This window comes from Triticum dicoccoides, chromosome 5A (genome assembly GCF_002162155.2).
Source record: "Triticum dicoccoides isolate Atlit2015 ecotype Zavitan chromosome 5A, WEW_v2.0, whole genome shotgun sequence".
Taxonomy (NCBI): domain Eukaryota; kingdom Viridiplantae; phylum Streptophyta; class Magnoliopsida; order Poales; family Poaceae; genus Triticum; species Triticum dicoccoides.
The window spans coordinates 518,750,536-518,765,513 of NC_041388.1; the positions used below are offsets into that span (position 1 = coordinate 518,750,536).

General features: G+C 45.1%; 1 protein-coding gene across 1 annotated transcript; it reads left to right on the plus strand.

Annotated features, from left to right (window-relative positions):
* The first annotated feature begins 7,934 nt into the window (after positions 1-7,934).
* Positions 7,935-9,678, plus strand: LOC119302491 (UDP-glucosyltransferase UGT13248-like). The gene is made up of 2 exons (XM_037579524.1): positions 7,935-8,689; positions 8,791-9,678. Exons 1-2 carry the CDS (start codon positions 8,015-8,017, stop codon positions 9,535-9,537), a joined length of 1,422 nt encoding a protein of 473 aa, XP_037435421.1. The 5' UTR covers positions 7,935-8,014; the 3' UTR covers positions 9,538-9,678.
* Positions 9,679-14,978: the final 5,300 nt, after the last annotated feature.

Sequence of the window (14,978 nt, forward strand, 5' to 3'; positions counted from 1 at the left end):
GTTTTTTTCTTATTTTTTTGATTTGTTTTTTGCATTATTTATTTTCTTTTGTTTTTTGCTTTAATTTTTAATTCTGTTTGCTTTTAGGTTAGCAAAATTATAAACTTTCTGTTAGTGCCATTAGTTTTAGAAAAATTATAAACTTTCTCTTAGTGCCATTAGTTTTCAAATTTGAATAGTTAAAATTTGAATTCTTTGAAAATTGTTTAAATCACAAGTTTGTGATTAACTTACTAAAAAAATGAGAATAGATGCGCTTATAGAGAAAATTCAACCTAAATTCCTAGTAAATTTCTATGAATTTCAGAGAAATTCACTATGAATTTAGGTTAAACTTTTCTCTATTAGGGCATCTATTTTCACTTTGAGAGGAGCTCAACAAGGCAGAGAGGGAAGGGCTTATAAACCGGTGTGAGCCCCTTTGGTTGGCGAGGTGGGACTAAACTCTGCCCGCAACGAGGACCAACCCTTCAGTCCCGGTTTGTGGCACAAACCGGGACTAATGGTCATGGGCCAGGGGTGAGGAGCAAAATTATAAACTTTCTGTTAGTGCCATTAGTTTTAGAAAGTTGAAAGTTGAAAGTTGGCATGGGCCAGGGACTAATGGTCATGGTATTACGAGGGCCGAACCATAAGACATGAAAGCATTTCAAATGAACTCTGAAAAAGTTGAAAGTTGGCATGGTATCATAATTTCACCCACATAGCATGTGCATGTACAAAACGGATAATGGTAGCATGTTCGTGTGTTACAAAGTTGGCATGGTATCATCATAATAGTTGCGGGAGAAAGTCTTCACTTTTTCTTCGGTTGTGTCATTTGCTTATTGCGCCGTTTCCATTGATAATCTTCATTGTTTATCAGGATGCTTGGGTCAGCCTTGACATTGAAGGGAGGAATTTCATGAAACTTTTCATAATCTTCAGACATGTCTGTCTTGCCGTCCACTCCCAGGATGTCCCTTTTTCCTGAAAGAACTATGTGGCGCTTTGGCTCATCGTATGATGTATTCGCTTCTTTATCTTTTCTTTTTCTCGGTTTGGTAGACATGTCCTTCACATAGATAACCTGTGCCACATCATTGGCTAGGACGAACGGTTCGTCAGTGTACCCAAGATTTTTCAGATCCACTGTTGTCATTCCGTACTGTGGGTCTACCTGTACCCCGCCGCCTAACAGATTGACCCATTTGCACTTAAACAAAGGGACCTTAAAATCAGGTTCGTAGTCAAGTTCCCATATGTCCACTATGTAACTATAATATGTGTCCTTTCCGCTCTCGGTTGCTGCATCAAAGCGGACACCGCTGTTTTGGTTGGTGCTCTTTTGATCTTGGGTGATCGTGTAAAATGTATTCCCATTTATCTCGTATCCTTTGTAAGTCAATACAGTCAAAGATGGTCCCCTGGACAACAAGTACAACTCATCACAAAAAGTGTTGTCACCTCTGAGACGTGTTTCCAACCAACTGCTGAAAGTCCTGATGTGTTCACATGTAATCCATTCGTCACACTGCTCCGGGTGTTTGGAGCGCAGACTGTTCTTGTGTTCATCGACATACGGGGTCACCAAGGTAGAGTTCTGTAGAACTGTGTAGTGTGCTTGAGACCAAGAATATCCGTCCCTGCATATTATTGAGTCTCTTCCAAGAGTGCCTTTTCCAGTCAGTCTCCCCTCATACCGTGATTTAGGGAGACCTATCTTCTTAAGGCCATGAATGAAGTCAACACAAAACCCGATAACATCCTCTGTTTGATGGCCCATGGAGATGCTTCCTTCTGGCCTAGCGCGGTTACGGACATATTTCTTTAGGACTCCCATGAACCTCTCAAAGGGGAACATATTGTGTAGAAATACGGGCCCCGGGATGACAATCTCGTCGACTAGATGAACTAGGACGTGCGTCATGATATTGAAGGATGGTGGGAACACCAGCTCAAAACTGACAAGACATTGCACCACATCACTCCTTAGCCTTGGTACGATTTCTAGATCGATAACCTTCTGAGAGATTGCATTGAGGAATGCACATAGCTTCACAATGGCTAATCGGACGTTTTCCGGTAGAAGCCCCCTCAATGCAACCGGAAGCAGTTGCATCATAATCACGTGGCAGTCATGAGACTTTAGGTTCTGAAACTTTTTCTCTGGCATATTTATTATTCCCTTTATATTCGACGAGAAGCCAGTCGTGACCTTCATACTGAGCAGGCATTCAAAGAAGATTTCTTTCTCTTCTTTCGTAAGAGCGTAGCTGGCAGGACCTTTATACTGCTTCGGAGGCATGCCGTCTTTTTCGTGCAAACATTGCAGGTCCTCCCGTGCCTCAGGTATATCTTTTGTCTTCCTATACACGCCCAAGAAGCCTAGCAGGTTCACGCAAAGGTTCTTTGTCACGTGCATCACGTCGATTGAAGAGCGGACCTCTAGGTCTTTCCAGTAGGGTAGGTCCCAAAATATAGATTTCTTCTTCCACATGGGTGCGTGTCCCTCAGCGTCATTCGGAACAGCTAGTCCACCGGGACCCTTTCCAAAGATTACGTAGTGTAAATCATTGACCATAGCAAGTACGTGATCACCGGTACGCATGGCGGGCTTCTTCCGGTGATCTGCCTCGCCTTTGAAATGCTTTCCTTTCTTTCGACATTGATGGTTGGTCGGAAGAAATCGACGATGGCCCAGGTACACATTCTTCCTACATTTGTCCAGGTATATACTTTCAGTGTCATCTAAACAGTGCGTGCATGCGTGGTATCCTTTGTTTGTCTGTCCTGAAAGGTTACTAAGAGCGGGCCAATCGTCGATGGTCATGAACAGCAACGCCTTAAGGTTAAATTCCTCATGTCTGTGCTCATCCCACGTACCTACACCGTTTCCATTCCACAGCTGTAAAAGTTCTTCAACTAATGGCCTTAGGTACACATCAAATTCGTTGCCGGGTTGCTTAGGGCCTTGGATGAGAACTGAAATCATAATGAACTTCCGCTTCATGCACATCCAAGGAGGAAGGTTATACATATATAGAGTCACGGGCCAGGTGCTGTGACTGCTGCTCTACTCCCCGAAAGGATTAATGCCATCCGCGCTTAAAGCAAACCATACATTCCTTGGGTCCTTTGCAAACTCATCCCAGTACTTTCTCTCGATTTTTCTCCACAATGACTCGTCAGCGGGTGCTCTCAACTTCCCATCTTTCTTTCGGTTCTCACTGTGCCATCGCATCAACTTGGCATGCTCTTCGTTTCTGAACAGACGTTTCAACCGTGGTATTATAGGAGCATACCACATCACCTTCGCAGGAACCCTCTTCCTGGGGGGCTCGCCGTCAACATCACCAGGGTCATCTCGTCTGATCTTATACCGCAATGCACCGCATACCGGGCATGCGTTCAGATCCTTGTATGCACCGCGATAAAGGATGCAGTCATTAGGGCATGCATGTATCTTCTCCACCTTCAATCCTAGAGGGCATACGACATTCTTTGCTGCGTATGTACTGTCAAGCAATTCGTTATCCTTTGGAAGCTTCTTCTTCAATATTTTTAGTAGCTTCTCAAATCCTTTGTCAGCCACAGCATTCTCTGCCTTCCACTGCAGCAATTCCAGTATGGTACCGAGCTTTGTGTTGCCATCTTCGCAATTGGGGTATAACCCTTTTTTGTGATCCTCTAACATGCGATCGAACTTCAGCTTCTCTTTTTGACTTTCGCATTGCGTCCTTGCATCGACGATGACCCGGCGAAGATCGTCATCATCGGGCACATCGTCTGGTTCCTCTTGATCTTCAGCAGATTCACCCGTTGCAGCATCATTGGGCACATCGTCTAGTTCCTCTTGATTTTCACCAGCTCCCCCCGTTGCAGCATCACCGTATTCAGGGGGCACATAGTTGTCATCGTACTCTTCTTCTTCGCCGTCTTCCATCATAACCCCTATTTCTCCGTGCCTCGTCCAAACATTATAGTGTGGCATGAAACCCTTGTAAAGCAGGTGGGAGTGAAGGATTTTCCGATTAGAGTAAGACCTCGTATTCCCACATTCAGTGCATGGACAACACATAAAATCATTCTGCTTGTTTGCCTCAGCCGCATCGAGAAACTCATGCACGCCCTTAATGTACTCGCAGGTGTGTCTGTCACCGTACATCCATTGTCGGTTCATCTGCGTGCATTATATATAATTAAGTGTCCAAATTAATAGAAGTTCATCATCACATTAAAACCAAAGTGCATACATAGTTCTCATCTAACAACATATAGCTCTCCAGAGCATCTAATTAATTAAACCATACATTGAAACTATGTAAAACATTTCAATGCGAAAACAAATGCGATCATAATCGCAACCAAGGTAACAATTGATCCAACGGCATAATGATACCAAGCCTAGGTATGAATGGCATATTTTCTAATCTTTCTAATCTTCAAGCGCATTGCATCCATCTTGATCTTGTGATCATCGACGACATCCGCAACATGCAACTCCAATATCATCTTCTCCTCCTCAATTTTTTTTATTTTTTCCTTCAACAAATTGTTTTCTTCTTCAACTAAATTTAACCTCTCGACAATAGGTTCGGTTGGCATTTCCGATTCACATACATCCTACATAAATAAAATCTATGTCATGTTGGTCGGCATAATTTTCATAAACAATAAATGAACCAATAGTTATAAAGATAATATATATACCACATCCGAATCATAGACAGGACGAGGGCCGACGGGAGCGGATACCAAAACCATCGCACTATATAAGATGCAATAATAAAAGTAAGAAAATAATACAAGTATCTATGTAAACATACAAGTAAGAATATTTTTCCTTTCATAAAGAAGATAAGAACAAGAGGCTCACCACGGTGGTGCCGGCGATGAGCTCGGCGCGGGTGATCGACGGCGGTGAATACGGGGACGGGGCGTGACGGACCGCTAAACCTAGACAAATATTATGGAAAATGGAGTTTGGAGGTCGAGCTTGGAGAGGAGAAAGCTTAAGTAGTGTGGCTCGGGCATTCCATCGAACACCTTGTGTGCATAGGAGGTGAGCTAGAGCACCACCAAGCCCTCTCCCCCTCGGCCAGAGAAAAACAGAGCACTGGGGTGCTCTGCTCGCGAGCGAGGGGTATATATAGGCACCTCATTGGTCCCGGTTGGTGACATGAGCCGGGACTAAAGGGGATCCTTTGGTCCCAGTTCAAGCCACCAACCGGGCCAATGGTGGTGAGCCAGGAGCGAGGCCCATTGGTCCCGGTTCATCCCATCAACCGGGACCAAAAGGTCCAGATGAACCGGGACCAATGGCCCACGTGGCCCGGCCGGCCCCCTGGGCTCACGAACCGGGACCAATGCCCACATTGGTCCCGGTTCTGGACTGAACCGGGACTAATGGGCTGACCCGGCCTGGACCAAAGCCCTGTTTTCTACTAGTGACAATGATACACGTATATATTTCGAACCGTATTTGAACAAACGAAAAAAATTACATGCAAACCGGATAATTTTCATACAAAATGGACAAAAAAATCTTTACATCTTCAACAAATTTCAGATAAACTATAACATACTAGACTATTCTAACCTAGTCTAAATGATCGTTGGCCGCGGCCACGGCCATTTCCCAAGACATATCTTTCCCACGTTCAGCGGTGAGCTCACCGGCCGGCCGGGAGCCCAAAAGAGTGAAGCTTCAGTGGGGAAGGAAGAGTAATGGCCTCTGCGAGGCTCTGGACAAGCTCACCGCCTGTAGGGCCCGAGAAGACGTCAGCAGTGGCCTCTCTGAGACCCAACCGTTGGCGGCCTCCCGTATTCTATTTTTCCTCGCTATCGATGGCAGTGGACGTGGACGTCCAGACTTGTCGTCGAGGCGGCGTGGCTGACACGATGTTGTCGTCGTCCTTGGTCTCCTCTTCCTCCCTTAATTTCCTCCGCCGTCAAGTCGATGTGCACGAACTAGGTGTCTTCCTTCGTCGGCCGCCTCGTGAACGGCTTGCCAGCGTTGCTGCCCTCTAGAGAGCTGGCCGGCAAGTCATCCTGAATCCGGCTAGCTCGGCAGGCCTGCCAGGTGGCCGGCTGGCCGCAATGCCGGACAGCTCCTGTTTTGTTCGGTGAAGAGGTTGTCCCACAGTCAGTGCTTTGGAGCTTGAGGGGGTGTTTGGTTCAGAAGTTCTAGGACTTTTTCTAGTCCCAGGGACTAATAAAGAAGACTCTCTAGTAGAGTCTTTTTCTAGTCTCTGTAGAAAAAATCTCTCCCGTTTGATTCCTAGAGACTTTTTAGGGACTTTTTCTAGTCTATGAGACTAAAAAGTCCGTGAACCAAACACCCCCTGAGGCCATTGACACAGAAGATTGGGAGCGAAGGTGTGAATCTTGCCGGGCTTGGCTATCGTTCAAATGCATGTTTGCACACGCGGCGGTCGATCCTGTGCTTATTCAGTTTTCTGTTTCATGTGCCAACAAGGTGATGACCGACGAAAATGACGATGAACAATTTGCAATTTGCATGGCCACCGTGCACCGATGCACGAGAAGAAAGTTGTCACGCGAATCCCATACTTCGACGTCATCCCTGACGACTCCGGCCTCCGGCTGAGACCCTGGCTGACAGCTACCGGTTCGTCACAAGAACATCCCAGTGCAGCTAGCTGCTTCATGGAGCGATAAGATTGGGACAGCGGACCGGCGGTGCAGATTTGTTGTTTGTGTTTTGTTTGTTTCCAGCGGCGCGTACGTGGGCGATGACGATTGAGCAACAAGTTCATGGGACCATGCATGCATGGGATCGGAGGAGCGAGCCTACCCATGAGCTCTTGACCAGCCTCGATAAGTCCATCGGCAGTGGCTCTCTCAAGGACCAACTAGGAAGATATTCGATCACGTGCGTTTCTCTCCGGCACTCCAGCTAGTAGCTTGCTCTTTCTGGCTTGCCGCTTACTCTACCTCGCAGCAGCTAGAGTCAAATTCAGTGTAGAAACAAAGACAACTTTCGCTTGAGATCTTCGTTTCATCAATGCTAAACAATACTCCCTCCATTTCATAATGCGGTTGTGTTGCATATAGATTTACAAAAGAATCAAACTTTGTAAGCTTTGATCGAGTTCATAGAGAAAACTACTCTCTCTGTCTTCTAATGTAGTATGTTTTTGATACCTTAGAAAATGTCTTATATTATAAGACAGAGGGACTATTTATAGAGTAATGTACTCCCTTTGGTCCCTTTTACTTCACGTGTTAGATTTGTGTCAAGTTAAATTTTGTAAAGTTCGATTATATGAAAAAATATCGACATCTATAATACCAAATATATATGTTGTAAACTACTCCCTTCGTTCTAAAATAGATGACTCAACTTTATATTAACTTTATACAAAATTGAGTCATCTATTTCGGAACGGAGGGAGTACATTTCATAATGAATCTAAAAATATTGATTTTGCATTGTTGAATATTGGTACTTTTTTCTATAAATTTGGTCAAAATAGAGATAATTTGATTTTGAAGAAAATTTATATGCAGACTATAAAGATCATGAAAAGATAATTTGACTTTGTAAGCTTTGATCAAGTTCATAGAGAAAACTACTTTCTTGGTCTTTTAATGTATATTTTTTGATACCTCGGAAAACATCTTAAGACGGATGGAGTATTTATAGAGTTATGTACTCCCTCCGTTCTTTTTTTTACTCTGCGTATTAGATTTGTGTCATGTTAAACTTTGCAAAGTTTAAGTATAAAACCACATTTCGTAATGAATCTAACAATATTGATTTGTATTGTGAATATTGGTATTTTTTCTACAAGTTTGATCAAAGTAGAGATAATTTAATTTCGGACAAAACTTATGTACAGACTAAAAAACCTGAGGGAATACTATAAACTATGAACCTACATCTTATGTTGATCATCGGCCATTCTATAAATGCCACATTTCACATGCCATCTAGTATCACTCACTGCAATCACAGTCTATCACTAGCTAGCTCAGCTGCCCTACACCGCACGCGGATTAGGTAGCCATGGCGGCTCATGACTCGGACCACGGCGGCACCGTCCACGTCCTCCTGCTCCCGTACCCGAGCCAGGGCCACATCAACCCGTTCCTCCAGTTCGGCAAGCGCCTCGCCTCCCACGCCGGCGTCCGCTGCACGCTCGCCGTCACGCGCTACCTCCTCGGCCAGGGCCGGGACCCGTGCCCGGGCGCCGTCCACCTCGCCAAGATCTCCGACGGCTTCGACCGCGGCGGCTTCGCCGAGGCCGCCGGCGACGTCGCCGCGTACCTCGCCCGGCTGGACTCCGTCGGCTCCCGCACGGTGGACGAGCTGCTGCGGTCCGAGGCGGAGAAGGGCCGGCCCGTGCGCGCCGTCGTGTATGACGCGTTCCTGCAGCCGTGGGCGCCAAGCGTGGCCCGGCGGCATGGCGCTGCGTGCGCGTCCCTCTTCACGCAGGCGCCCGCGGTGAACGTGGCCTACGCGCACGCCGGGGCAGGGCGGCTGGCCGTTCCGGTTGTTGCTGGCACGGTGCCGCCGGAGCTGCCCGGCCTGCCGGCTGTGCTCGGACCGGACGACGTGCCGTCGTTCATGGCCAAAACCGACGAGTGCCCTGCGTACCTGGACCTGCTGGTGAGACAGTTCGTGGGGCTCGACGCCGCCGACTACGTCCTCGTCAACTCCTTCCACGAGCTGCAGCCACAGGTACGCACACAAGCTCGTCGCTCTCACTCAATGTGTCACTCTGTTCACTCGCTATAGACGGCACTAGGTACTGAAACACTACTATTGTCAAAATTTGGAAGGAATCGGAGTACATGGCGTCGATGTGGGGGGCCAAGACGGTAGGCCCGACGGTGCCTTCGGCGTACCTCGACAACCGCCTGCCGGACGACGCGTCCTACGGCTTCCACCTGCACACGCCGACCACGGCCGCGACCAAGGCGTGGCTGGACGCCCGGCCGGCGCGCTCCGTCGCGTACGTCTCCTTCGGCAGCATCGCCGCGCTGGGGCCGGAGCAGATGGCGGAGGTGGCGGAGGGCCTTTTCAACAGCGGCAAGCCATTCCTGTGGGTGGTCAGGGCCTTGGAGACGTCCAAGATCCCCGACGGCTTCGCCGACAAGGCGGGCGGGAAGGGGCTGATCGTGCCGTGGACGGCGCAGCTGGAGGTGCTGGCGCACGGCGCCGTGGGGTGCTTCGTGACGCACTGCGGGTGGAACTCGACGACTGAGGCGCTGAGCGCCGGGGTGCCGATGGTGGCGGTGCCGCACTGGTCGGACCAGCCGACGAACGCCAAGTACATCGAGGACGTGTGGCGCGTCGGCGTGCGCGCGCGGCCGGACGCGGGCGGGGTGGTGAGGCGGGAGGAGGTGGAGCGGTGCGTGAGGGAGGTGATGGGGAGCGAGGAGTACCGGACGAGGGCGGCGTCGTGGAGTGAGAAGACGAAGGCGGCCATGAGCGAAGGCGGGAGCTCGGACAGGAACATCTTGGAGTTTCTCCGTGGACTCGGGTCGAGGAAATCCGAGCGGTCGGGAGCGGCGGAAGATCTGTAGTCTCGTGCTGTTTCTCGTGGAAAATCTGCTGTCCGTCGTTTTGATGTCTCGTGCCATTTTTCTCTGACAAGTACGCGTCAGTATTAGCGAGAGCTTCCTACTGAATTTCTCTGAATAAAACCCAGTCCCCTTGAATGTGAAGCGAAGCGTGGAGAAACTTTCTGGTGTGGCTGGGCGCAGATGGGCCAACGATGCGAGTGGGCTGGCCGCAAATGTGACCACGGTTTAGTCACACTTCCCTGAGAAACAATTTGGACAAGTCCATTTTTTCTCAGTGCAGCTGAATCAAAATCGACTTGCACCAATTTGGTCAGTCAATTCTTTTTAGGAGCACTAGGTCCTTAGCAACCACTTGTTTTTTTTACTATAAACAGTAGGGTAAAACTCCACTGCAACCTTTATTAAATAAAACAGAAAACAAAAAAAATGGTCTGATAGGCTTGAGATAAGCCCCAAGAAATACAAAGAATAAAGAACAGAAAGAAAGAGAAAAAGAAAGAAAGAGAAAACTAAGAAAACTAAAAAAGAGCTAAGAATCTAAAAAAGAACAACTAAAGCTACAATTACAACAAGGACTCCAACCAAGCAGTAAACTGTAATTCATATTTCTTCTTCATCCTGTATTTGAGTAATTTGAGCTCCTCCATGAAGATGAATTCCCAGCCTTGACATGTGTGGGTGATATTCTCAAAGATTTTATTGTTTCTGGATATCCACATGTTCCATGATCCTAAGATAATGATCTCCATGAAAAAAAGGTAGTTGAGCTTGTCCTTGAGGTCTTGATATGCTTCTAATACAGAGAGATTAGGGGTTCTGGTAGGACAGATATAATCCCAGCATTGAATAGCAAAAGGGCACCCCCAAAATGGATGATGTAATGTTTCTTCTTGCTGACAATCCCTCACTGCACAGTTATAGACTTCCAATTCAAAGCTTTTTCTTCTTAAGAGATTCCTTGTGTTTACTCTATCATGTAAGAGCATCGAGAAGAACACTTTGTGTTTTGGTTGACAAGAGCTCTTCCAAATCCAACTGAAATGTGGTGGAGTTTGTTTGTGACCAATCAGAACATTATATGCCTTAATGGAAGAATAAAATTCATTTCCCCATATGTAGCTCCATGTATCCATTGAATCCAAGTATTCAGATTGCCTTAAAGAGAAGCAAATGTCTTACATTTCTAAGAACTCCTCGTATGCTTGTGTTGCCATTTACAATGGCAGGTGGAAGAGATCCTGGAGATATTCATTATTGACTACTTGTTGAACACTTGTGTGTGGATTTTTGACAAAGAAATGAAGATGATGGAATTTGTGTTTGAGAACAAATTGGTGCCACATGTCATCCCAGAACAAGGCACTTCTTCCATCTCCCACATTACACCTGGCAATAGCTTTAAAATGATCAATTAGAACTAAGTTTGATTTCCACCAGAAGGAACCCACTTTTTGATCTCTTGGAAGTTGTCCATTGCTGTAATATGTCTCCCAAATGAGGTTGACCCAAGGAATGTCATGTCTATTGAAGAATTTGTGAAGATTTTTCATGAGCAGCGTGTTGTTTTGTGTATATATATCCATGACTCCCAAACCACCCTGATTTTTGGGTCTACAAACTGTGTGCCAGGCCACAAGTGTTGGTCTGTGATCCTCCATGTCAGGGCTTCTCCATAGACAATGCCTCAAATATTTAATGATCTGCTTTTTTATAGTAATGGGTATGTCCAAACAACACATGAAGAAGACTGATCAGGATGCCAGCACTGATTTGACTAGTAGCAACTTCCGTGCCTGAGTCATAAAGGTAGAGATACCAGCTAATCTCTTAGCAATTCTGTTAACTAGTGGCAGACACTGTTCCACAGTTGGTTTATAAATCCCCAGAGGAAGGCCTAGGTGAGTAAAAGGGAATTGTCCCCTCGCACATTGTAGAGTGTTGGTGAAAATGCTTACTCTGTCTTCTGCAACCACTTGTGCTTCGTTTGAAATGGAACTGACCCGATACCTGGTAACACATAAGACAGAAACAACACAAAAAAACAAACTTTTCTAGAAAGCATGAATTAGTTTCATTAGTTTTACCCTTAAAGAAGAAAGAAATTTTTAAAAAATGAAACAAATAATGAAAACAATTGCCCACAGTTTACACTGAAACGGTAATCTTTTACAATATAAAATAATAAGCATATATTAATGGAATTCGAAAATAAAATCTAAGAATAAATGAATAACTGGCATTGGTGTTACCCTTAAAGAAAAAACAAAATAAAAACTAAAAAATAGAAATAATGAATTATTATAATAAGAATGAATTAGTATCATTGGTATTAGTATTACCCTTTAAGAAGAGTAGAATGAAAAAAAAAGAAACTTGCACACAACTTTGCACTTTTTGTAATATGCAACGAGTAAGCATAAGTAGTGCAATTTGCGCACTCTAGTCTAATCTACATACATATTCTATAGTACTTGTGTGTATACCTACACATAAAACTAAAAACAAATGAAATTCTTTAAAGAAGTAAACATTATTTGCATTGGCATACCCTTTAAGATGAAATAAAATGAAAATAAAACTAAAAAATAATGAATAAATTTGCACAAAATGTCCACATAAATTGTGTTTTTTAATATGCAAAAATAAACATAAAATAGTGATTTTGTTCTGCAAAAACAAGTTTTCTAAGACTGAATGAATTGGTGACATTAGAATTACCATTAAATAAGTAATAAAATGAAGTAAAACCTAAATAAAAATGAAAAAAAATTAATTTTTCTACGGAGGAATGAATTGGTGGCATTGTTATTATCTTTTTAGGAAAAATAAAATGAAAAACATAAAAAAAAACTCGCACAAAATTTTACACCAAAATTGTATTTTTTTTAATATACGAAGAATACACATATATTATGCCATTTTTGCACTCTAGTATAGTTTACAAACATATTATATATTACTTGCGTGTGTGCATTTACAGTCACCCAACATCCTAATAATACCTATAAAAGGAAATTTTGACTGACTAAAAAAGAAAAGAAAACATATAAAAGGGGCAGGGACTGGCTACGGGCTTCAGGCCTAATAAGACAATCTACTGACCCCCAAACAGGACCAAGTCAAAAATTCAGCTTAAAAATCCATGAAACAACACAAATTGAGAAAAGATACATTCTAAAAAAAAGGTGAGAAAAGATACCACGAATCTTGACAAAAGAATCAACGGTCAGAAAAAAACCCCAACTAAATCCATTACAATTTATTTTAACCAACTGAATCCCTTACAAGAAAGAAAAGAACCGAACCTAATGAAATTTTAGCACGTGAGCTCAGAAGAAGAAAAGCACTGGTCTAAACGCTCAGAGGGACAGAAGGGCTTTCACTGCAAGCTTTGTTTCTCATCAACTAGTGTAGGATGATGCCATTCCCATTGGATCATTGGACCATTGAGAGAACATGCATGTCCGTAGCAGGAATTTTGACGAGAAACAGTTCGATCCCCACGTGTCAAAGTCGTAGACCTCTAAGCTCCCTTGTCAGCTCCCGCTTCTAGAAAGGCAATGATGCTCGAGTTGACTGGACTTGCTCGCACTGCAGTGAGCAAAACATCGTTCTTGTGGTCAAGGACAAGGAGAAAGCCGAGAGTGATGTGAATAGGTAGGCAGCTCTGAAGGGCAGAAATCATATATCTGACCTCAGGCAGAAATCAAATCACAAATTGACCTGGTCACGAAAAAATTTCACTCTCCTGACCCTTTGGTGTGGCGCACGACAGCCGGGCGCCACACCATACTGTGCAGCGCCCTTCCCTTAGGCGTCGCACATCCTGCCAGCGTGGCAGCCCTGGTCCAGTTGCGGCCCCACACGCACCTGTGCAGCGCCTAAGAGCTAGGCGCCACACACCTGTAATGTGCAGCGCCTAGCTCTCGGGCGCTGCACAGTCTGTGTTCCACTTGGGCTGGCCCCACCCTCTCTCCCCTCCCCCCCCCACCCCACACACCCCCACCCGACCCAAACCCTTAGACTTGCGGCCCTCCTCTCTTCCCCTCTCCCCCCTCTCAAATCCTTCTCAAATCTTGCAAATCCGGAGTATTTGACCGTGGATTTCGAAGCCAACCCCTCCCTTAAGGTAATCTCCTCCGATCCCCTCGTTTCATCCATAGAAATTGTCACATTTGCTCAAATCTTGCTAGTTTGGGGAAACCCTAGATTTTGATAGGATTTGGAAATTTGTGTTGAATGATGTTATATTTCTTTGCTAATTTGGGTTGTTTAGGCTTCCATAGTATGCTAAGGTTAGGGTTATGTGTGTTTGATGTTGGTGTTAGGGTTGTGGTTATTGTTATGTGGGGGTTAGGGTTATTAATTCATATATATGTTAGGGCATATGTGTGCAAATATTTTTCTTAAGTATTTACTTGATATATGTGTGTTTTTGATTATTGTAGGGATGGGGAGAACATGTGTTTATGTTCATCATGTGGATAAAGAGGCCTTTTTGAAAGGCAATGTTGAGACGGACCCGGATGAGCTTGACATGGTGTTTGAGAGTAGTCCTAACTATGCGGAGCTTTTGAAACAAGTGAGGAAAGATTTGAATTGGATGGACCCAAGTGACGTTGTTGAGTTCGAGGGAAGGCATAATGTTGGTTTAGGAATGCACATCCGTTGGAAGACAATGCGTGTGAACTCCGAGCAACGTTGGGTTGCATACAAGGAGACGGTTGCCGAATCTCTAGACAAGACTCTTGAGTTATTTGCCTCCAAGAAGGTTGAGTCTACTTTGAATTTAGACTTGAACCGGAACCCCTCCCCGTTGGTTGCTAGCACTCCCCCACCCATGAACCAAGATCAAATGAGTGAACCACAATTCACGCAAGAAGATTGGCCAACATTGAGCCCGACTCCAAAAAACCAAAATGAAGGTTTTGAAGAGGAGAATGATGAGTACGAGGAGGATGACAACGAAGTTGACCTCCATGACAACAATGTGGGTGATCTCGACCAATATCATGTGCAAGAGACAATGGACCAATCCATCCCTTTTTCCCGTGCATATGCATCGGACTCGGATGACGATGGTCCTGATGAAGAAGTTGATGAGGAGGGGTTCACACCGAAGGAGGCCGAAGCATTTAAGAAGGTATTCGGGCGGGATCACAAGACACCATTGTTCAAGGATCTTAGTCTCGCGGATGAAGCCGTTGTGGATGGTGGAAAATGCATATCTCTTGGAGCTAGGCCAAGTTCTCACCGTGATTTGGAAGACGGCAAGAACGGGATATATCCCGGTTGTGAGTTTCAATCCTTCTTGGAATTGAAGATGTGGCTCGACAACTACTCGGTTACACATTATCGTCCACATAAAGTGGCCAACTCGGACGTGAATGTGCGTTACACGGTCAAATGTGAAGTGCCAACATGTCCATGGATTGTGCGTG

Bases quoted from the DNA above. Each gene is read 5' to 3' on its own strand.
- LOC119302491 (XM_037579524.1), top strand. From the start codon at position 8,015: ATGGCGGCTCATGACTCGGACCACGGCGGCACCGTCCACGTCCTCCTG. The intron at 8,690-8,790 runs GTACGCACACAA...AAAATTTGGAAG, and splicing joins TCCACGAGCTGCAGCCACAG to GAATCGGAGTACATGGCGTC.